Raw genomic sequence first — 22,763 nt, forward strand, 5'->3', positions numbered from 1 at the left:
TTAGGATTTGCTTTTTTTCATAAATTTCTTTGCCCAAATCTTTATGGGATGAGTTCGATTCATGTACCGCTGAGACTCGAACACCTTATCAAAGCCAGCACATTAAAACCTATTTCGCCGGAGCATGAATCGAACGCGCGATCACTAGATGCATAGTATTTCATTTCACATCTCCAATTTAAATTTTAAAAGCACCAAATACAATGAGTTGGACCTATTTGCCCAGCTGGGAACGGAGCTCGATAGTAAGATTCCCTTCCCTACCTGATTCAAATCACGACGGATAAAAACTTTCCATCTCAGCCTGCAGCTTTCATGTCCAAATTCAAAATCATGCATCTGTATTTCGACTTGAAATGGAAATACAAGAAGGAAATGGTAAAGGAATGGGCATACTGGCCATCTTTGTAACGGTGCGTGGAAAGCTGTAACAACTGTTCAAAACAAAATCCACAGCTTTTTGTCATCCTCTACCGTCCACGGTCATGGGCCCTTTAATCCCATGAAATTTTGTTCATCGCAATTCATAATCAGTGACCTTCAGTTCGCACATAATCAAAACAAAATCCACAGCTTTTTGTCATCCTCTACCGTCCACGGTCATGGGCCCTTTAATCCCATGAAATTTTGTTCATCGCAATTCATAATCAGTGACCTTCAGTTCGCACATAATCAGTAACGAGGCCTTTAAAAGTTTTGTGCTCAGGGTTAAAGAAAGGGTGACAAACCCTAAAACGACAATGATTTGATTTACAGTGATTAAATGCAATATCCAAATAAAGGAATGCAAAGTTCAAATACAGTACTCCTGTAAATCAGGCGCTTCTTTAGCTTGGCATCATTAGGCAAAAAATCGCACAGGTCCATGCTGGCTACTGCTGTCAGAAATGCATTAATTTACACTAAAATAGACGGAACATGCAAAGAATTGACGGAAAATTCCCACGTTTGCCGTGTATTTGTTGTCAGGGAACGGTATCTCCTGGTCTTTACGTCCTCGCAAGTCTCGGCCGTTAATATTGTATATCTTTAATCGCGTTCACGAAAACTGTGATGCATTTCGCTTTCGAGGTTTTTCTTCTTCAATGCGATCGGTGCTGATAGATTTCTGGAGTATCTGCCAGGCTTTGTGGCAAATATAGAACAGATGCCGCGCTTATCGCAATAAATACTGCGTAAATCCAGCAATGGTTTGAGGGTTTCTCCAGTCTTTTATTCAAGAATCTTGATAGGCACAATTATATGACTTAATCTAAGTATAGTTATTGCGGAAACTTCAAGCCCGTGGCCTGTATGACATGTAAATCTATAATTAATTAGCTCTAAATGACGTCGAGACAGTCGAATTTCGTTTTTCAGCTTCAGTGATGATTATTTTTAAAGATGTAGTGTAATTTTTTGGTGGAGATTTTTGTAAATTTAAATAAAAGATGTTAAAATTCATAATTTTAGTTGTTTTAGACGTTTTTTATCAAAACCATTTACAAATTTTTTTAATTTTTTGTCTCAATTTCAGCCACTTTTAGCCATCCAGACAATTCTTCCATTTCGATAAACTACTCCATTTAAAAAAAATTAAGCCTCATCTTACTTACAATTAGACCACAAACCAAATTTCCCCACCTAACCCCATCATAATTTCCACCCTGGTTGTATGATCCGTCCATGTAGCTGTCATAATTACGCCACAGCGGGCGGAGAGCGAGCTTTCCATGTCGGTGTGCGGAGTCTGTGTTAGTGGTTTTACTCTGTTAGGGAGGTTTAGAATTTCAAATTTATCTGAAATATTCAGTGGAAATTTAATTTTTGTTATCAGATTATATAATTTTTTATAATAAAAAATAGTAGTGATTCATACTCACCAAGTTTTAATTCTGATTTAGCTCAATACTGAAAAATTAGATGGTTTAAAATTTAATATAGTAAAAATCTCAAAAATCTTCCAAAAATTATTTTCAATTATAAATATTGCAAATAAAATTATACACTGACTTAGTAATTTTTAAAATAGTTAGTTGTGAAAAATTTAATATATCTATATATCAAACTACACCACTATAAACTATAAATTATATGATATTCAATATAAACTAGCAATTGTCCCAAAAGGTACAAAGAGAGGCCGATAGGATTATTAAATTAGAGTTGTTGAATTTCTCTATAGTAAATATTAGTGGATCTAAGTTAAGTTTATAACAAACAAACATTCTTTCACGACGTAAATTTGATAAGAATATTCCAAGTAGACGACTAAATTTTTTCTCTCATATATTAATAAAATGTGAAAACAAATAAAATGACAACAAATTTTGAAAGAGTTTTACTTTTTAAGTTTTATAGGTTAAAGTGTTATGAAAATTTATTTATTTATTAAAATATTTAAAAAATTATAGTTTTTATTAATTAAATAAAATTATAACAATATTTAACATATAAATACTTACTACTTTTATAATTACAAATTAATAAATTTATGATAAATATAAATTAATATATTTAATTTAAAATGAATTTAATAATTCTGGATCTCTCAAACACTGAAAAGGATCAGATCTCTATATACAAATTTTTCTTCAAATTTTACGCTCAAAAAAAAAATTAAGCTGAAATTTGATCCCATCCAACAATTAATAAATCTCAAATTAAAATTAATCTCACGTTAAAATTAAAATTAATCTCAAATTAAAATTAATAAATCTCAAATTAAAATAAATTTAACGTAATTATAATAAACTTAACATTTTAATCATTTTTACCAATAAAATCTCAGACACTGCTTCAAATATTAATATAGAAAAAATCTAAACTAATTATAATAAAATTAACATTTTAATGACTTTTACCAACAAAATATCAAACACTACTTCAAATATTAATATAGTCCATACGCTTTAGCACCCTCCCAATTATTGGTAAAAGTCAAATGCAGAAAATTAGTGAGTTATTGGACCGTTTCACAAACGGCTATATTACTTATAAAGGGTCTCATGCACCCATCAATATTGTATGCTAAATTAACGCTTAACGGGTGGGTGACTCGTTACACCAGTCGCTTTGTCCCATCTACAGAGCAGTACCTGATATTTCCAATGTTATGCACAGAGTATTGTCTCTGACATGTTCACAAACTACAGTTTTTTTATCATAGTGCAAATGAACAGTTGTGTAAGGCCTTATTAGTTTGGCCTTATTAAGTGACAGGATAGGATTATTAATTTGGAATTGTAAAATTTAGTAGCAAATATTGCAGGGGGAAATTCCATGATATTATAGAATGAAATCCCATCCTATTACAAGTAAAGCTGAGAAATTTGATATACCACAATACATGTAAAACTGAAACCAATCTTGTAGAGTGAAATCCCATCATATTAAAAAACGAAATCTCATTATATAGGATTTATTAGGGTCATTACAGAGAAAATTAACATAAGTGGAGAGCTGATTCAGAAGGTATGACATGGACTCTGTAGAGTGGATCCCCTAATCTTGTAGAGTGAATCCCATCATATTACAGAATGAAATAGAAGTCTAAAGTTTTTATCAGAGACATTACAAAAAAAGCTATCACAGTGGAGAGCTGCTTCACAAGGCAGGACATGGATTCTGCTTATTCACCACAGAAACTCTTGTTGTTGAAGATGAGAAGCAGCACAAGAGTCAGGCATTCCACAACTACTACAAACTTACAACAATATGAACATCCTGCAAATATTCTCATCTATGAGGAGCTTTGGGGGCCAATAGATTACAAGAGAATAGCATAAATTCTTCACTAAACATGTTAGTAGTGTACTGATCATCTTGGCGGTTGGAGACAGAACTGGTGTTGAAGCTCTCTTTCCTTACAAACCCAGCAGGGGCTTTCTTGTGATAATTCTGAGTACAAAATTTGAGACTCCTGTACAAAATTTCCCACAGAAGAGAAAGAAAAGATGAAAACCAACATGAAATGATGATTCAAGCACTACAAAGCTAAATCGTAGTTTTCAAAATACATTCTGTATTAACTACATGTGGGCATCAGACTGTCCTTGTATAGTGACTTAAGGGACACAACCACCTTTAAAGGAAAAGAAATGCAACAATAACCCTTTACTAACCGTGAAACAAGACCAATATCTACTTGTTCGTAAGAAACGAGTACATTATCTGTAGAGAATTGCTTACCATAACCTGAAACAAGAACAAAAACAATTTCTACTTGTTCGTAAGAAACAAGTGCATTCTCTGTAGAGAATTGCCTAGGTTAAATTTTAAAGTTTGAATACCATGACACCATTTATGTGCAAGTAAAAAATATTTAAATAGTAGAGTTATGAAGCTCCTACCTGTAAGCTACTACCATCTGGAAAGTTCTGGAAAGCTGGGATGAGTTCAACAATGTAATCACTAACGGATAATAGCCACTCCATCTCTTCGCCACATTGATTTCTTCTCCTGCACCAGAGGTTCCAAAAACAGTAGCTGCCACAAGAGATCCGCATGTTAGGAGTTAGTATCTTGAAATTAAGTGAAAATTTATGTCTTAAGATTAAGTAAAAAATTTTGCTTAAGACTTGCATAAAATCCTGTGTGATTCCAGAACAGAATTAAAAATGTTATACCTGAGAGGTTTGTAAAAGCATTAGATATTGCCAGGGCTGTACATACTCCTTTACCACCACCTGACATGTCTTCACCCAGCAACAACTTTGAAAATCTTTGTGTCATCATTTTAACTTCTGCAAACATAAGCTGGAAAACCTTATCATGTTAAAGAGACCATACCAATAGTAACTCTGGTTTAATGATGTTACTCACCTTTCATAATTTGAAGAAAGAACGTGAATGAAGGTCGATAAATGCTTAAATGCTCATAGTGTAACTCTGCTCTCCTACTATTTGTTACAAATATTAGCTCTACTTTAAATGATGTGAAAAAAAGTGTATCAACGACGCTATTTTAATGATGGTCACCCTATCTCTTACAGATAGTAGCTCTGGTTAAATGATGTTACTCTGTTTTCATATTGTGGAAAAAGATGTTACAGGACAAATGAATAATTTAAAATGCAATATCAAAGATGTACCAAAACTGCAGAGGAGCCAAATATATTTATGAATATTCAAGCAGAATTTTCTAGCATGATAATGGGATCATCCTGTTCCATTACATTATCTTGTTAAAGAGTTTGTGGACGCAGCAAAACTATCTGATCTTGAACCAAATTGCTAAATGTTATAGATTAGGATAATTGATAAACTGCGGAAAATTGTGTGCAGTATCAGAGTAAGATAGACCTTATGTGCACTTAATCTGCTGCTCACTTTTCAATTAAAATCTGTTCAGCCATCGGTATAAGCAATTTACAGTATGATTTGTATTAAAAACACGCATTAACCCAAGACATCCCTTGCACTTGTATTTTCATATTTCACTTAGCTACATTAAAAGTAGGAAAAAAAAATAATAAATATAAGTACTGAGTACGCACATAAATAAACCACTCCTGAGAACACTAATTGAAGTAGGGGCTTGATCATACTGCATTCGTTTGGATGATGCAACCTTGGTGATCCACTCACTTTTTAGGTGAAACAAAGGTGTACAACACATGAGTTAGTGCAGCTGTAATCTACAGTAAAGAATGTCAACTGAACAAACCTTGAAGAGCCCAGAATAAAAGAAATAGTTCATTATAAAGAAAACACCTCTACTGTCAAGAACATTTGTCATCTACTATTTTAATTGCAAATATGAATTTGACATGCATGAGACATGAAATTCCCATAAATTCCAGGGATTTGTGGTTCTGGACATGTGTTTCTTCTGTAAGAAAACCATAGAGTCTGTTTCAAAGCTGCATTGGGAGAAGGTACCAACTACTGGGCAGAGGTAAGTGCATTTTCGATACTGGGAAATTTAACAATTAAGAAAGGTACTGCTGAAATCCAGATACTGAGAGATTCAGCGCTAAATGAAAATTTCCCTAATAGGTTGATGTAAACAGCGACCTTTCTAAAGTCAGAAACGTGTTTCTTTATACAAAAAGTTGTTGGTTGAATCATAAAACCGAAGCGACCTATCTAAAGTCAGAACATGTTTCTTTATACAAAAAGTTGTTGTTTGAATCATAAAACCCAAAACAAAGCGCAGTGGACCACGTACTTGAATACTCTTTGTTCATACAACAGAGAAGAGTTCTATTAAGATATAACTAAACATGCCATATATAAGTAAAGATATATACAATGAAAGTTTTGTTGGCTTGTAAGCATATGTACAATAACAGCATTATGTAGAGATGTCATTGAGAATGAACCGCTAATCATATATGCATGATGGGCCATGGCATCGGCAACACCAGTTAGTGTTTATTGTGGTGCCATGTTGTGCGAGTTGTTCCTGCAGTTGATGTCGCATCTGCCTGTGTGCATCCCTTTCATGGATGTGAATTGTAATCTTAAGTAGTTTCCTTATATTCTTTAATAGCGTAATTGCTGGGCGCAAACGGTATAGTGGCATGGATGGTTGTGGCAGGATCCTTGTCTGCATATCCTGTAATGTAAGCTCTTGTTGCTGGATTTCTTCGCAACACTCGTACAATTGTCGTAAATAGCATGTATTCATACCTGTTGGCATCAGAAAAGGGAACACTGTAAATGGCAATGAATATGTTTGACGATTTTGTTTGAAAATTTGAAATAAATTAAACGATTCGAAATGAATATAAAATCATATGAAATTAAATATAATAGCAAGGAATCTATGTGAAACTTTTGTATGTAGTGACTGGTGTTTACCATGTGGGTAAATCTGGAAGGCAGGCTGTATGATTGGCTAAAGTGTATTATCCTGCATAGATTTTGATGCAAGGAATGATTCCTCTTGCTGTCTACGCTTAAGATATGGATTCTTGTGCATGTGTGCAATGCGGGAGAATGGGAATGCTGGATTGATGTGTATGTCTGATAGTGACCGCACTCTTGAAATTGCAGTGAATGTTAGCCCTTGGCGTTCTTTGGTTTCGATGTCCACTGTTGCTTTGTCTAATGTCATTCCTTGTGACTTGTGTATTGTTAAAGCCCATGCCATTTGAAGTGGTATCTGACGGCGTGCACCCCTTGTGATGGGAGGAATGGGTACATATGTTGGGTGTGAAATGTCCCACGGTGTTCCTCTGTATTGTTGAAAGTCAACAACCACAAAGGATGGTAATGCTGGGGGCTTTGAGTCAGTTGAATAAAATATTGAGACGACCTTCCCAAGCGTGCCATTGACAAGGCCTGCATGTACCCATAAGTTGCTGGTGAGCATAACTTTTTGTTCATTGCATAAGAGCACCTTGGCAGGTAGGTGCTCATCTTCTGTTGTAGTAGGATTTTTCTGTATTTGTTGTTCCGCAGAGCAAAGTGCTACTGGGATGTTCAATTGTTTGAGCTTTTTCTTATTATGCAAGACAACTGCGTTGTTTGTTGCGAATAGGTGCATGGACTCGCTGAATGTGCATTTCTCCTCTGGTGTAAGAGAGGAACTTGTTCTTGACATTAGATGTTGCCAATCTTCAAGTGTAGATATTCCATTCCTAAGATTTGCAAGTATTTGCCGAAAAGCAACCTGGGACAAGCTAGCTCCTTGTTGACGGAAAACGGTTGAAAGTGTTATGAATATGTCGAAGCTGCGCCAAAGTGCAGTGCCACGCGATGTCCCAGCATATAAAGGAATGTCTTTTACAGGTGGGAGTTGGCCTAAATCTCCGACAAGGATAATTGAGCGATTACCAAATGGTGTATTCCGATGAAGAGGGAATGCCTCTCTTAGACGATCGTCAATGCGAGAAAGCATTTTTGGACCAATGAAGCTCATTTCGTCAATGAGGATGTATTCTACATGATGGAGCTGCTCTTGTAGGTGTAGGAGCGGCTGGCCTTCGAGACGATGCATTGTCTGGATAGGGATATGAAGGGCAGAATGAATTGTGAGGGCATTTATGTTGAAAGCTGCAACGCCGGTTGGTGCAAGTAACAATAAAGGGTTTTTGTTGGCTGGCGAGTTTTCCACAAATGCTTGGTGAAGGCATTTAATCAAATGGGATTTTCCTGTGCCAGCTGTTCCTTGTACGATGATCTTCTGTGGGGATTTTGGCGAAGGGGCTTTGAAGTGTGAAAAAACAGCGGTGAAAGCTATGCTTTGGGTAGGGGATAATGTATGCTCATGGAGAAGGTTGGAAAATGATTGATGCTGGTTTTGAATGGGTGAGCGGTTGAATTCAATGAAATTGATGGCGGTTTCTTGCAATGGGGGAGGGACAGTATTTTGTGACCAATTGTGGTTGACATCGAAGTCGCGGTAGCCAATCATGTCGAGGTCATCAATTGCAATATTGTAACCTGGGTGTAGTTGAGAGAGGATTTGCCATTCATCCATCTGAATGGAATCAGGGGGGGTGTGTGGGGTAGGTTGATCTTCAGTAGGTGGGCTTTGTGGGTTTTCAGGTTCACGATGGACATGCCATGGTGTATATGCACCCTTTTTTTGTTCCCAATGTGCAATAATTTCTGCATCAGTTGAACCGATATCATCAGGGAGTGTTCGGAAGGGGAAATACAAGAGTAATTCACTCCAACAGAATGTGGCATAAGAAGGATTAGTAGAGGAAGGAATGACATTGTAATGGGGCAAGACGTGTACAATCATTGGGGGAAATAGGTGTTTCCAGTGGTTACTTCTCCGTTGGGAAGAATATGACCACGAGCGAGCAGCTTCAAGGAGGGGCAGTGCTTCTAGTGAGGCAGGCCTGTTCATATACGCAACGATAAAGTTTGGTGTCGAACCAGGATTTTCGGTATCTTGCGAAACACGTTTGAAAACAGTCCTGTTGACATTCAAAGAACGGAATGTACGGCTGGAAAGAGAGAGAGGTAGCTTTTGTAACATATGGCATATTTCCTGTGCACCAATGTCTCTATCTGCAATGGTTTCTGTAAGGAGTTTCCGGATGACACCACTAGTAGGTGCTTCTGGAAGGGCACTTTGTGATAGTCGCGATAGCATTTGACGGTAGCTCTCAGATCGTGTCTCTGCTTTTGTTGCATATTTTGAAATATATTTCAATACAGCATGGCGAGAAAGGACTGGTTGGCAATCAACATTTGCTCTCCAAATAGAGAGTAGATCAGCGTTGTGAATATTCAATCTCTCATCATTGCGAGCAGGGACGTAGGTTTTATGACCCTTATCATCAATGAAAAGTGAAGAAGTGGACTTCAATTCCCACGGTACTCCATATCGGCAGCTAAGCACATTGTCTTTCTTACGAAGACAGGAAGATTCATGACACTTTGTATGGTGTTGGACGCAGTTGACAAGCTCTGTGTAGTCTTCAAATTGATTGGATGCGAATATTGCTGCTGTGTCAAGGACACACGGGTTATGAATTGTTGACTGGTGAAGCGGAATAGTTCGGTGTTCTGCCGGACGTGGATTCCAAGCAGTTACGTAGTGGTCGAAATATTTCTGTGCATTAGCAACTTCCAATGCATTGTCCCAATCAAGTGTGTCCATGTCTGGTGCATTTTGTAGCCAAAGGAAGCCATGAATGTGTGCGGACCCTCTATGTTGCCATTCGTATCTGAATATAACATGGAGGGTACATTCAGTTAATACATGTATATGCAACGTATAAAATTAACGTAGAGGGATATGGATATTAAATAATACCTGCACCAGTAGTCGGTTGCATGGAGGCCTTTTTGAAGGATTTCTTCAAGGAAAATTGTAAATCTGCAATGCATATATTGGGCTGTTAGATGTGGGTTTTTAATTATGTTTTGGATTTTCCATTGGAAGGGGTTGACTGGAGTGGAATGAACACTTGTGGGCATGATCGCGTGCAAGTCATGCCATTTAGTATCAGCTGCACTGAGAGTGAAGAAGAATGTTGGGCTTCCTATTTGTGTGATCATGTCAGTCAGCTCAGTTCGGCGTTTGTTCCAGAAAGACCGTGTTCCTCGTAGAGCTGACCCAAACCTCATTATTTGCTCTGGCAATCTTGAATCCGGAGACTCATGAAGACACTGGCGTAGTTCTGATACCGTTGTTGGCAAGTTGTTCTCAATGTACTTCTTCACGAAGACACTGGCTGTTGCTTGGCTACGGTGGCGCATTAGAATGTTATAAAGATAGTAGCGGAATCTTGGGTGTTGGCCAAAGCAGTTATCATGGTAGTGAAGCAAGTGCAAAGCATATTCATGCATTTCAACTTTTGTAAGTCTTGGTTGCATGATCATTGCAATGCCTGTAGGGAAGAGTGTGGGGAATGCCATGGCAAGGAGGCCGATGGTGTTGTATTCATTTATAGCGGTTGGAGATATTGGAGGCCAATCGATAGAGCTTGTTGAATTTGAATGGGTCGAGTGCAAATAGTTAGAAATGTGGTCACGCTCAGTACATGAGTTTGGGAGGACTGGAACGAAAGAAGAGGGTTGGATTTCTAATGGAGGTAGCATGACATCATCAGGATTATAAGTGGAATCAGTAGTGGTTTGATGGGGTTCAAAAGAGGAGGTGGTTACACTGTGGAGAAGAGAAGAAATGTCTGTAGGGAGATCTAGCAGTGTAGAAATTGTAGATGAATTCAATTGAACATCATGGTAGTAAGGGTCATATTTTATTTTGTATTCAAGGGCTGCAAGGACACGTGATTTGCAAACGTAGAATTCGTAAGCCTTTTCAGATGGATTTTGCCTTTTCACAATGAGGATGTCTAAGTCAGAGAGCATCCGGGGTAAGTATTTGGCAATACTGGTAATATCTTGAGGGAAGCTAATTGTATGGCCACTATATTTATATTGACCACCACGGGAATGAGTGACTTGTAGAATGGGGTTGACACGTGCAATGAGCATTTCTTCAACTTGCGTTAATTGGTGAAGGACATAGGGTTGTTCTCCAGGGTCCATGTTGTTCAGTTCAGAAAAACGATTGGTAGATTTAGATGACGCACAGCGAAAACAAGAGAGTCTATTGTGGAAGAGCTTTGTTTTCATTCCTGGGTATGCTTCCTTGCATGTTGTGCAAACATGCAAGGTAGAAAGTCCATCAATCCTTTCTCGAAAGCGACGGTGCTCTTCGTTAAGGGGAGGGTTATAATCGATATGATGAATGTGTGCTGGGTTGGTTTGTATAGGTGGGAGAGCATTTGAGGTGGGAAGGGATGTAGAGGAAGTAGTAGGGTTTTTGTGCTGTTCATAAAGTAGTCGACGTCGTGCATTTATTCGATCCTTTTGTTGTGCATATAGAATACGCCGCCGCTTGTTTTTGTCCGCAAGTTGATTGTTTGGTGGCATATCTAAACAAGTACAAGTAATAGTTGTTAGTTTTCGTAAACAAGTAGTGCATGTTTGGTATCTCATTTTATTGGGTGCACATCCATTGTGAATTTGGAACATTATATTTTGAACATAGTTTTAAATGTTTCTTAGTTCGACATCGGTGAAGATAGGTAGAGTAGGTAGAAGGGAAAACATGCAATTAGGAATGCTATGAAATCATATGTTATTTCAGTATCTATCATTGAGAGGAGAGAAACAAGAATCAAAATATTTTGTTCCTTTTACTTAAAAAAACTTTTGTTTCACATGTTTGATCGATAAAATGAATAGCTTAGCAAGCAAGGGATCAGTGTGTAGCATGTAGAGAACGAACGAGACACATAGTGACTTTGTACAAATGTTGATATTTATATTACGTAAAAAGTAAATGGCAAACATACATATGTTGGAATGACTGGAAGAGAGTATTTGCAATGAAAACTATAGGTTTCATCATAATAACATGGGTGTGTAATTTACAAAGATGAGACAATTAGTTGTGTGGAAATGGTTCTATATGTACAGACAGGCATGGTAGATGAAGCCCTAAGAAAAAGTTCACAGGCGGCGAACAATAGGTCGTTTTGAAGCGGACAGTGCTTGAATGTCAGTGAGCGCTTCCTTGCATGCAGAGGCATATTGAATTTCCTCTGAATTGATCAGTATTGGTTGCAAGCGTTGAACACCGTTGAAGTAATCTGTTTTAATGGAAAGTGTTAGCTGGAAGCGGTGCCCTGAAATGCGGCCACAAATTTCTTGTAGATCAGTTGGTTCGATAGAAAGTAGGAACAAGTCTTTAGCCGTGATGCCCATGAGCTCGTTCCCTGCATCATTGAAAACTGTGACGTTCTGTAGATTCCCGGTGTGGTCATGTAGTTCAATTTTGAGTTTGTAATGGTAGTCGCATTCTGGGAAGTCACCGTTACATTTTGTACAATGCCAAAGATTGTTGGAATGCTCCACAACCTTCTTCATGCATTGTTTGCCATTGAAATCTAGTGGACATGCTAGAAAGTAGAAGTCATCCATATGAAGAGCAGTAATTGTTGCTCGAACTGAAACCCAGACCGCTTTATCAGAGGGCTGCATGCAAGCAATTTCATGAAGCGTCTTTCGTGGCAGGGCACGTTTCGAAGAAACACCATAGTTTCTACTCAAAGATGGAGAAGAAGAGCTATAGCCGGTTTCACGGAACCATGCATGTAGTTGTTGAGTTTCTGGAACCTGTGGATTTAATGTGAGAGTGCTTGTTGGTATTGTCCCTATTGTGGTGCCATTAAATTCAGACACGCGCCCTCCTTTGATTGCAAGAATTGGTGGGTTGTCAAAAGAGTAGAAATCAGAAAGATGTTGTCCGATATAGTCACAGTGGTCTCCCCATAATGTTACATCAATGCTAAAACCGGACATGTCCTTTAGTATGAGTGTTCTCCTTAATGTCTCACTTCCATCTTTTCGTCGAATTGTTGATGCAGGTGATGTGGAAGTAACAACACCAATGACATCTACATTTGTATTTGGAGTTGCATTTCTTACTTCAGCAATATTCTTGAAGTGAAAGCTTTGGTAGGGAAACGTTGGATCATCTGTAGGACATGGATTGATAATGGAAGCAGCAGATAAGTAAATCTCCCATTTGTTCTTGAGGTGGTTGTAGTTTGGATTTGCTTCTCTCACTGTGCCATTTGATACAATGTATAATTGCCCAACCTGAATTAGATTGTAAAGAGATTCGGCCAGTTCAGCAAATGCAGAAAGGTGGATCTCTTCCTTATCACGGTTGATAAGGTCAAATCTGAAAACTTTTCCTGAGCCTCGTACATTGTTGTATGCCTTCAATGACGTCTTTGCAGATGCTCTACCTTGGATAGACTAATACTTTCGATAAGGGTTGAGTGCTGTGAATGGAATTGTTGTAGTTGTTGCCGTAGGTAGTGGAGTAACTAAAGAGGGCAAGGGATCTTCAGCTGATGAAGAGCTAGATTGGGCTGAACCCGCCTGTGCATGTTGCAACGTTGATATGTCCTTCATCAACACTGCTGAGCGCTTCACAACTTCAAGCTCGACGATTCGGATCGACCTTATGTAAACAAGTAAGAAATGAATTAATAAAGATTGCATTTTCCTTTTTTTGTTGCAAAAAACGGCTAGGCGGGTAAAGTAAAAGAGGGTGGTTTCAAATGGTGGGTCTTACGAGGAGTTTTGGAGCACCGTGCAAGCTGCTTTTTTGAGCAGAATTATTGATCCAATTTGGATGTCTCCAGAGACAACTTGTGGGCCATATGCGGATGGTAGCAAAGTCTTATGTTGATGTGCTCCATCAGATAGAGTAATGTGGAAGTGCGAGGATGTTGTTTTCAATGAGGTAACGGAACCTACATCGATTATCTGAAGTAGTGGTTGAATCTCGGTGCAACCATTCAGCAATAGAGAAATGGCATTCGGTGTCAAGGTTGTCTCCATAATAGAACAAGAGGTTTCTTTTTCCTGTGATAGGAGTACCTGCAATTCATCAATTTTACCACAATACAAAATTCTAGTCGAAGAAGATATGACATGAATGCGGAATCTAATCTAAGAAGCTTAAAGCACTCAACCACTCAAATTAACCCATCTGACTAAATCACTCAATTATGAGAACACAATTTCAAAATTGCCAAAAAAAAATTTAATAAATCAGATTTAAAAAAACTGCAAAAACTTGCCAATATAGAAACCTGGAAATTGAAATAGATTTAAGTTGCACAAGACCAAAAAAAAATTAATAAATCAGATTTAAAAAAACTGCAGAAACTTGCCAATATAGAAACCTGGAAATTGAAATAGATTTAAGTTGCACAAGACCAAAAAGACCAAAAAGAGGACCTCCATGACCACACAAAGACTTGAAAAAATAATAAAACGGTTGTTGATAAAAACATAATCTACCATTTAGCTCAACCAGTTGCGGCCAAAGTTGCTGGTAATTCAGCTAGCTCAAACCCCTCTGTATTTGGCACACGAGATGCCTTCCACAGATGTGGGGAAATATCTTTTGGGTTTCACCAGAGATATTATTTGGAAATTTTGGAAAAGAAAAGGCATAAATCTATCCTGTGAAAGCCAAGTAAATGGAAATTCAGAATTACACCGCACCCAAATAAATGGAAATTCAGAACTGTACTACACCCATATAAATGAAAATTCAGAATTAGATTGAGATTAAAGGTATTACTGCATGATCAGTCGGTAAAGGTACAAAGTTCAAATCACTCTTCTTGTTAAAGTGGGTATTGTCCTGTATTATGAAGTGGGGTTCATATCTCCTAGTGACTTAAGAAAAAGCATACTTATCAAAAAAACAAAAAAGAGAAAAGTGAGTACTTGTTGTTGGGGCGACTGTGGTTGGTCAGCTCTGCGAATGAGCTTGTGCTGGTTGACAAAGTATCGGTAAAGCTGTTGACGCGGCATTGTGATGATTTCTCTAGAGAGATTGTGCTTGTTGTTATGAAGCCAATCTTCGATCTCATTGTGCATGACATTCCTCCGCCTGGGCAATGTCATCAACCATGCACGAGCTGCTTCCCACCCATCCTTGTTGATGTTACTATTGATCATTTTGGCTTCTTCTTGAGAAGCAGAAACAACCACATCTCCATCGTTATTATTATCACCACCACCATCTCCTGGTTCTGCAAGAAAGCATGGAGCTTCAATGGCAGACGAGTCCGGGGCCTGTACATCCTTGTTCTCTTCCCTTGACATCATCATATGTTCTAGTGGGACTACAATTCCAATCCCAACAAGTGGTGAAAATCTCTGTGACAATCTCGATCACCTAGATATCAAAAGGCCTGTGAGTGTTGTTTTCTTAAACACTAGATTTCAAGGCTGCCCATACCCAAATTCCCAGATTAATTTCAAAGCAATTAGAAGCTTATTCTCGAACGCCCACATGGATTTCAGATGAAAGTGAAACAAAGAAGGTAATAAAAAAAAGCACTCGAAACAATTTTCAGATGATGCCTTTGCGAGTTATCCACATGATAAGCCCATGTGCAGTTTAAGGACCATGGGAGAAGTGAAGGTTCGACCTTCTATGTGCGAAGTGAACCGTAGGGGCAGGGTTTGTAATCACAGTGAAAGCAGTGGCGTATATAAATGGTAATTAAAGCATCCGACACTCCCAGGTAACTCTTAGGTGAATTTGACAGATTTTAACACTTTATCCACCCCACGAATTACAGTTTTAACGACCGCATAATTTTTCCAGTTAACATATTCACACTTATTGATTAAACAGTCCTTTTTAAAGTCTACGTAATGTTTCGGAATAGAACCATGAAAGCAACAGCATAGGTTGAGAGAAAAATAGAAATAACCTAATTGCAAAAATAAAAGAACTTTCCATCTGATGCTTTGAGGAATCAGATTAAATCAATACATTATATAGTTTATTCTGGGTTTATTTGAGAATAGGTAAAGAAGCATCCGAGACAATAAAGCTTATGTAATCACCAAATTGGTCCAAAAACCATGGACAGGAAGAATAGAAAGAAACACAGGCACGGCATTTGCGCTCGAGAGCACTCACCTGCAAGGTAAACAGAAGAATTCTGAGAAACTGAGAACCTGGGCGAACAATTTCTGAACCTGGGAACAGCTCTGTCCCTGCCAGTGAAAAACACAGAAGAGAACACTAAGAAAACACTCGAATAACAGAATTCTGAGAAGAAGGCCATGGCCCTTCTGCAAACCAACATGTCAATGTACATCTCTTGGTAGATAAAGGTTGAAACTTCTAATAGATGAGACAGATGTATAAACATTTTTTGGTTTTAGTCTACAACGGAACATCCTGATTTACAGCGCTCTGAAAGTTAGGAGTCATAAAACATAAACATGTCACCGTAAATGAAGGTTTGAATTTTTTTGAAATAAAACGAAAGTTTTGGGGAAAAAATAAACACTTCTGAATCAAGTAATATAAACTTACCATAACTGTTCAATTAAGCATTTATAAATCAAGTAATATAAAATCAACTTCATTTATGTTAACTTCTATTACAAATTCCATAAAAATGGACCCAATCACAATCTTCTTAATATATCTTATCGATGAAGCTCTTAGAACATACAAATAAATCAAAAAAATATTTAGACATATATTTAAGTATTATTTAATTTTAACACTTCCACAGCTCCTGTGTAGCAGCGCAGTAAATCAACATGTAAAAGGTTGTGTCTACCCAGAAACAAAGAAATTGAGCATAAAATAAATATATGTAGAGGGCATATCTTATGTTCATTCAAGTTTGGGAACAATTGGCAACTGCATTTGTTAGGGTACCACCGGGAGATGTTATCACTGAAAACTGCCCTTGAGGATCTTGCTTTCAACAGGGTCAAATGAAAGGCTTAAACAGAGTGCATTGTCTTGTAATCACACTTCCTCTCTCTTGCGTGTTGATATTTGTCATCAAAGAGGAGATTCGCCAAAATTATGGAGGCTGAACTTCAGATAATCAGGAAAAAGTGCCTCGCACCTGGAATCTCCTTGCTGTTCGGTTCAGATCTCCAAGGTATACACAGAACAACAATATTTCATGCCCTAAAGATGGCATATTATCAATTGATTAAGATAAACTTTCAACATAAAACTGGTTCAATCAGATCCAATGCAAGTAATATAAAATCAACTTCATTTATGTTAACTTCTATTACAAATTCCATAAAAATGGACCCAATCACAATCTTCTTAATATATCTTATCGATGAAGCTCTTAGAACATACAAATAAATCAAAAAAATATTTAGACATATATTTAAGTATTATTTAATTTTTACACTTCCACAGCTCCTGTGTAGCAGCGCAGTAAATCAACATGTAAAAGGTTGTGTTTACCCAGAAACAAAGAAATTGAGCATAAAATAAATATATGTAGAGGGCATATCTTATGTTCATTCAAGTTTGGGAACAATTGGCAACTGCATTTATTAGGGTACCACCGGGAGATGTTATCATTGAAAACTGCCCTTGAGGATCTTGCTTTCAACAGGGTCAAATGAAAGGCTTAAACAGAGTGCATTGTCTTGTAATCACACTTCCTCTCTCTTGCGTGTTGATATTTGTCATCAAAGAGGAGATTCGCCAAAATTATGGAGGCTGAACTTCAGATAATCAGGAAAAAGTGCCTCGCACCTGGAATCTCCTTGCTGTTCGGTTCAGATCTCCAAGGTATACACAGAACAACAATATTTCATGCCCTAAAGATGGCATATTATCAATTGATTAAGATAAACTTTCAACATAAAACTGGTTCAATCAGATCCAATGCCTTGTAGGGAGAAATGCGGTCGAAGAAACAAGAAAAACAATCAAGTGAATATGTCATATATGATTTGTTGAGAAGCATGCTCAGACAGGAACTTATTGCACAGATTTCAGTGTGAATGTGCAGTGAGTGGTTTGAGACATGCCGAAAGTGACCACTTAGAAAATGGGTAAATAATTCTATTTTATAATTCACTAAAAAAAAGTAAAATATATTATGTTTTACAGTTGACATAGCCTAAGGAGTCTAATGAAGTGTAATTAATACATTAATGAGTTAGATTTAAACTGGGTCATACATCTCAGGATGAGATAAGGGTTTTGGCAGTTTAGGGGTTTTTTAGTAAATCATAAATAAAACAAGATAGAAGAGGTAACTTACAGTGGAACAGATCTAGCGAGCAGGAGAGGAACCAGAAGTCAGTGAGAAGGCCATACAGCAGAACCATATATCATATTATCAAGCCTTAAAGCAGCCATACACGTCCATACAGCACATATGTGCTGCAGGCCATACAGAGAAGGATTTTGGTGATTTGTCTGACTGTACAGCTGTTGGTTTAACAGCCTGTGGAGCTTAACTCTCAGTTTCAATTGTTTGGCTTGAGATTATAATGATAACAGTCATCTACGGCTAAAGATTTTAAGCTCTCCAACATATCGAGCATAAAAAATCTGCAACAAAAGGTCTAAGGCTTCATCAATGATCAATGCTTCAAAGTTATAAACGACTCTAGGTAGAAGAATTATAATGAGACAACACTAAAGAACTCCAGCAAATATGTCACAAATGCAGTCAAAATCTTCTGTTCTATTTTTCAGATAAGCACTCGTTTTACAGGTTTATCCTTCAAAACAAGTACTCAACAAATACACAATATAGTTCATTTCAGAATAAAACTCACTACTCATTTCATAAAGTTCAAACTTTTCAGTCAGATATGCCAGTAAAGCTCTGGCAGAAATCAGAAACAATAGAGAACTCAATGAGTGTGTTCTAGCAACATGATTTGATCCAAAACATTTGAAGAATCACATCTAAAGGTTCTTTGCTGTAATCAGAAGGGTAAAAGAATGTTTTGATATGCCTGTCAGAATGGACATGATATAGTGTCTTATTTATAATCTTGCACAACCCAGTTTGACGACAGTCATCAACTGGAAAATAAGTCCTCCACCAAGGCCATGTTTCACTTCATGCCTAGTATTTCGAATAGTCAAGGAACTGGACTCTAATGTTTGTATAAACGAATTCTACGACTATTTAGTGGAGAAGGTCTGTGAAACTGAAATATCAATTTCATTAGTTTCTTTGTACTACCTCTTTCACCTGAGACCTCTGTTACTAATTTTCTAGTTTAATAAAGTTTGCAACTCTTGAAGCATGAAATTACTGGCCTAAAATAAGAGGGGCCTAAAGAAATGATTTATTTAATCTCCAAAAGATTTAAAAAAAAAAAAAAAACAGTATATATTTAGTGCAAAAGTCATAACCATCTGATAAGGAACACTATGAAGAATCCTAAAAACATGGGTGTGGCTCATTCCTTTGGACAGCTAGATGGTGCCCAATTTAGGGTATGGATGCTAATGCTGCATGTAAAGCAATAGTGCAATAGGGTATGGATCATTCCTTTAGACAGATAAGTGGTGCCCAAAAAGGGATGTGAGTGCCAGCATTGCACATGTCAAGAACAGTGCCACCGAGAGTATAATTCCCCAAGATGTGCATAAATTTTGTAAGTAACGATTTCTAAATCCCTGACTTTCATTTTCACATTGATGCATAAAAGAAGCAAAGCATGCCTTAGACAAGGAATGTGTACTATAAACGGCATATTGACATAAAACCAAATAGGAAAAATCTAAATTGATGAGCTTACTAATTTCAAGCATACAGATCAATTATCCACTGCCTAATTTTATGTAAGCATAATAGTTTCAGGCATGGAGACCAACTACCTACAGCCTAAAATTCAAGCTAAATCTAAGTGTACTCTCTTTGACTTCTCAAACAATTTCCTGGGACATGAAAACTGAGAAAGTTACATATTTTATTCGTGAACAATCTATAGGTGTAATACTTGCCCACAACACTCATTCATTTGGCAAGCTCCACTAAGACAATCATGTTATGAGGCAAATACGGTTAATCAAACAGCATAAATTATTTAGAAGTATCAGAACCCTACAGATTGTTCATGCAGTTTACAAGACTTGATGTCCTAGCCTTTCGGAATATTTCAATCTAACACCACTCTCATTTGTGAGGCTGGGAAACAAACAAAGCCACAATGATTTCCAGAATGTAACTCAATATGCTAGCTAGCACAGTACCACTCATACAATGCATTGAATCTTCCGACAAGAGTGCTCTGTAGTCAGATTATCAGAACTGAATCTATTTGTGTGAATTCTGGCATATAGCTGCAGAAGTGCTAATAACTACCAATGACATCACATGCAAGATATGCTAAGACCTGACACAATTTTCCCTCTGACGTTACAAAAATTGGGCACTGGACTACAAAAGTTATTCAAATCCCTTAATATAGAAGACAATTAAACAGCAATATCCCTAGATTTCAAAAACCGAGCTTATATTTTACTAACTTTAAATGTTATCTGCTCTAAAAAAATAGGACAGAAACTGTAGAAAGCAGAATCTGCTTGAAAAATACTCTATGGTCTTCCGGCCAAACAGGTGGCATCCAATGTCAGACCTTTATTTAACAAGATGAACAATGAAAGATCGGTAAGCAGCCAAAATTTTGTAGAATGCATACTGATAAGAATGCCTCAGACATCAACACCAATCCACCAATCCAATAGCACAACAACCACCAATCCAATAGCACAACACTCTCATATAACTAATCCTAGCGAATTGCCAGATAATCTTAGAAAGTAACATGTTGTGGACAAGTGAAACACCCATTTATCAAGCCTTCCAAGTAAATAATAAGAGAAAATGAGTCTCGCTTTTCAACAATGCATATCTCGCAAGATTTCATATCTTAAACAGAATTAATAAACACATCATTCAAAGTATTTATGAAAATGAAACTACGAAAAGGTTGATTTTATATAGTCGTAGTAGGGTCGAACAATCAAAACAAAGTCCAAACATAAATTATGACGCTATAAACTCAAACCAGGGCTGAGAGGCTCGAACTTGAGAGAGGCAAATATACATGTTCATACAATAAAGTAGGTTGAGGGCCTTGAAACTCCAAAAAAACCCATAACAGTTATGCACAGCTCCCACAGCCAATAATTAAAACATTATATAGTGGGAGGAATTCCCTATTTCCTAAACAATCCCAGCTATCTAAAACCGGGAAAAAAATCCATTAGACAGTGAGAATCAGAGACACTTAGAATTCCAACCTGGAAAAGAAGTAAAAGCAAGACGAAGTGTATCCTTGAACAATTGTCGTGCAAGTCAGAAAGCAAGGTGGGAAGAATATCAATTTTAATACATACCTTGGATACCGGATATCGATGCAGTGAGACGTATTTGCTATGGCAGGCTTCAGGTCGAGGACGAGCACAAAGATGCGGACAAAATATCAACCAAACAAACGCAGAAGGGTTTTCGAATATGTAGAGTGACAAAAATGTGCAGAAAGTTACCAGCAATAAGCCCAGAACGCAGATAAGCAGATAAGACAGCAAAACCTGGACAGATAACACAGCAAAAACTGGAGACATAGTGCAACAGTGAGTGGAAAAGCAGAAAAACATTATTGCAGAGGGCGTGGAAAAGACATGAAGAGCAAAAAATGGATGGATTGTCGTTGAACTGGGTGTTTTCTGTTCCGGCAGGCGCGGGCGCATCGTCCACCTATGCCCAGGGTCAGTCAGTGAGGCGGCGGCAACCATGAATACCTCCGCCCCTTCTTTGCAGAGGCCGATATGCAAGCCGATAAGCAGGTAATTAGGTATTCGTTTCCTCAACAAAAACGAAAACGGAGTTCGCGAGGTTAGGTATTCGTTTCCTGAACAAAAACGAAAACGGAGTAAAAACGAAAACGGAGTTCGCCAGGTGTCAGCGTTTAGTCGTTGGCCAGATGTCACCGTCAGAAGGAAAAGGACGACGAAAGGTCCCTTTCAAAGAAAGGCCTATCGGCCTAATTAAATTTCCATACAAATTCCACACTCCAACAAACTATCAAAAATTCCATATTATCCAACATTTTATATTTAAAATAAAATCGTATATTAATCATGTATAAACATTTTTTTCAAAATATATTCTCAATTATTAATTACCCATTCACTAACCAAACCAAATTTACTTCTTTACCATATACTGCATCATCTATTATTATTATATATAATACAAAAAGTTAAACTTTATAATTTTGTACATAATCAAAATTATGTTAAAGAAATCAATCTTGAAAAAGAGTCACGAAAATTTTCCCATCAGAAAGTTAGACCACTTAATTTTTGCCTTATTTTAAATTTAAGGCATTATAATTCCAACCACTCATTAAACTACAAATTAAAATTTATGATAACCAACCTAAATATACATTTCAATTTTTTACCAAACACTTACCATATTTTAAAATTTAAATGCAAAAAACATTCTCCAAAGGCCAAATTGCAGGCCTTATAGCACCGCAAAATTTTCCGAAATATCAAGCGTTGAAAATCGAAGGCGACGCAGACACTTGAACACGGCAAAACGTCAAAAGAGTCTTATTGTGCAAGCGGCCGCCGGCCTCTACAGCGAAGGAAGCACGAGCAGGAATAATGGCAGCGAATAAGTACATTCAGACCAATGGTTCCAGTACTTTTGGCCTAGACGGCTTGTTTTTCTGTTTGAAAAGTTTAGAAGTTTTTGGTAATATTTTGATAAAATTTAGTGAAATTTTTTGTAAATTTAAATTATAATGGTTAATTTTCCAAATTAAAATAACTTAAAATTTTTTGATAACATTGAATTCATTACCATGATCAAAAATATGATTTAAACATTACTACTACAAAAATTTCTTAAAATTTTCAAACCACTTTTAACTATCCTATAATTCCTCGTAATTTTGCCGTCTAAACTGGACACACCAATCATAAGTTTAGTGCA

General features: G+C 37.2%; 1 protein-coding gene across 2 annotated transcripts; it reads right to left on the bottom strand.

Annotated features, from left to right (window-relative positions):
- Positions 1 to 3,784: 3,784 nt before the first annotated feature.
- LOC149140044 (uncharacterized) lies at positions 3,785 to 21,574 on the bottom strand. Of its 2 annotated transcripts, XR_016264626.1 has the most exons (5): positions 21,155 to 21,574; positions 15,929 to 16,005; positions 4,608 to 4,737; positions 4,104 to 4,467; positions 3,785 to 3,901 (listed from the first exon to the last, which is right to left on the bottom strand). XR_016264626.1 is itself a non-coding variant. In XM_089448929.1 (3 exons), the coding sequence occupies exons 1-3, from the start codon at positions 21,551 to 21,553 to the stop codon at positions 6,447 to 6,449; spliced, it is 645 nt and encodes a 214-aa protein (XP_089305055.1). In that variant the 5' UTR covers positions 21,554 to 21,574; the 3' UTR covers positions 5,889 to 6,446. The 2 variants fall into 2 exon arrangements, 1 of the variants encoding a protein (XP_089305055.1); XM_089448929.1 differs by lacking the exons at positions 3,785 to 3,901; positions 4,104 to 4,467; positions 4,608 to 4,737 and adding an exon at positions 5,889 to 6,615.
- Between the last annotated feature and the right edge of the window lie 1,189 nt (positions 21,575 to 22,763).

Source organism: Pinus tabuliformis, chromosome X, assembly GCF_031772625.1.
Source record: "Pinus tabuliformis cultivar Carrire ecotype Pingquan chromosome X, CPIR1, whole genome shotgun sequence".
NCBI classification, from domain to species: Eukaryota; Viridiplantae; Streptophyta; class Pinopsida; order Pinales; family Pinaceae; genus Pinus; species Pinus tabuliformis.

Coding starts and splice junctions, on each gene's coding strand:
- LOC149140044 (XM_089448929.1), bottom strand. CDS start 21,553: ATGGTTGCCGCCGCCTCACTGACTGACCCTGGGCATAGGTGGACGATG. Junction 16,006..21,154: donor ATCGATATCCGGTATCCAAG/GTATGTATTAAA, acceptor TTTCACTGGCAG/GGACAGAGCTGTTCCCAGGT. Junction 6,616..15,928: donor TTCTTCTGTTTACCTTGCAG/GTGAGTGCTCTC, acceptor TGATGCCAACAG/GTATGAATACATGCTATTTA.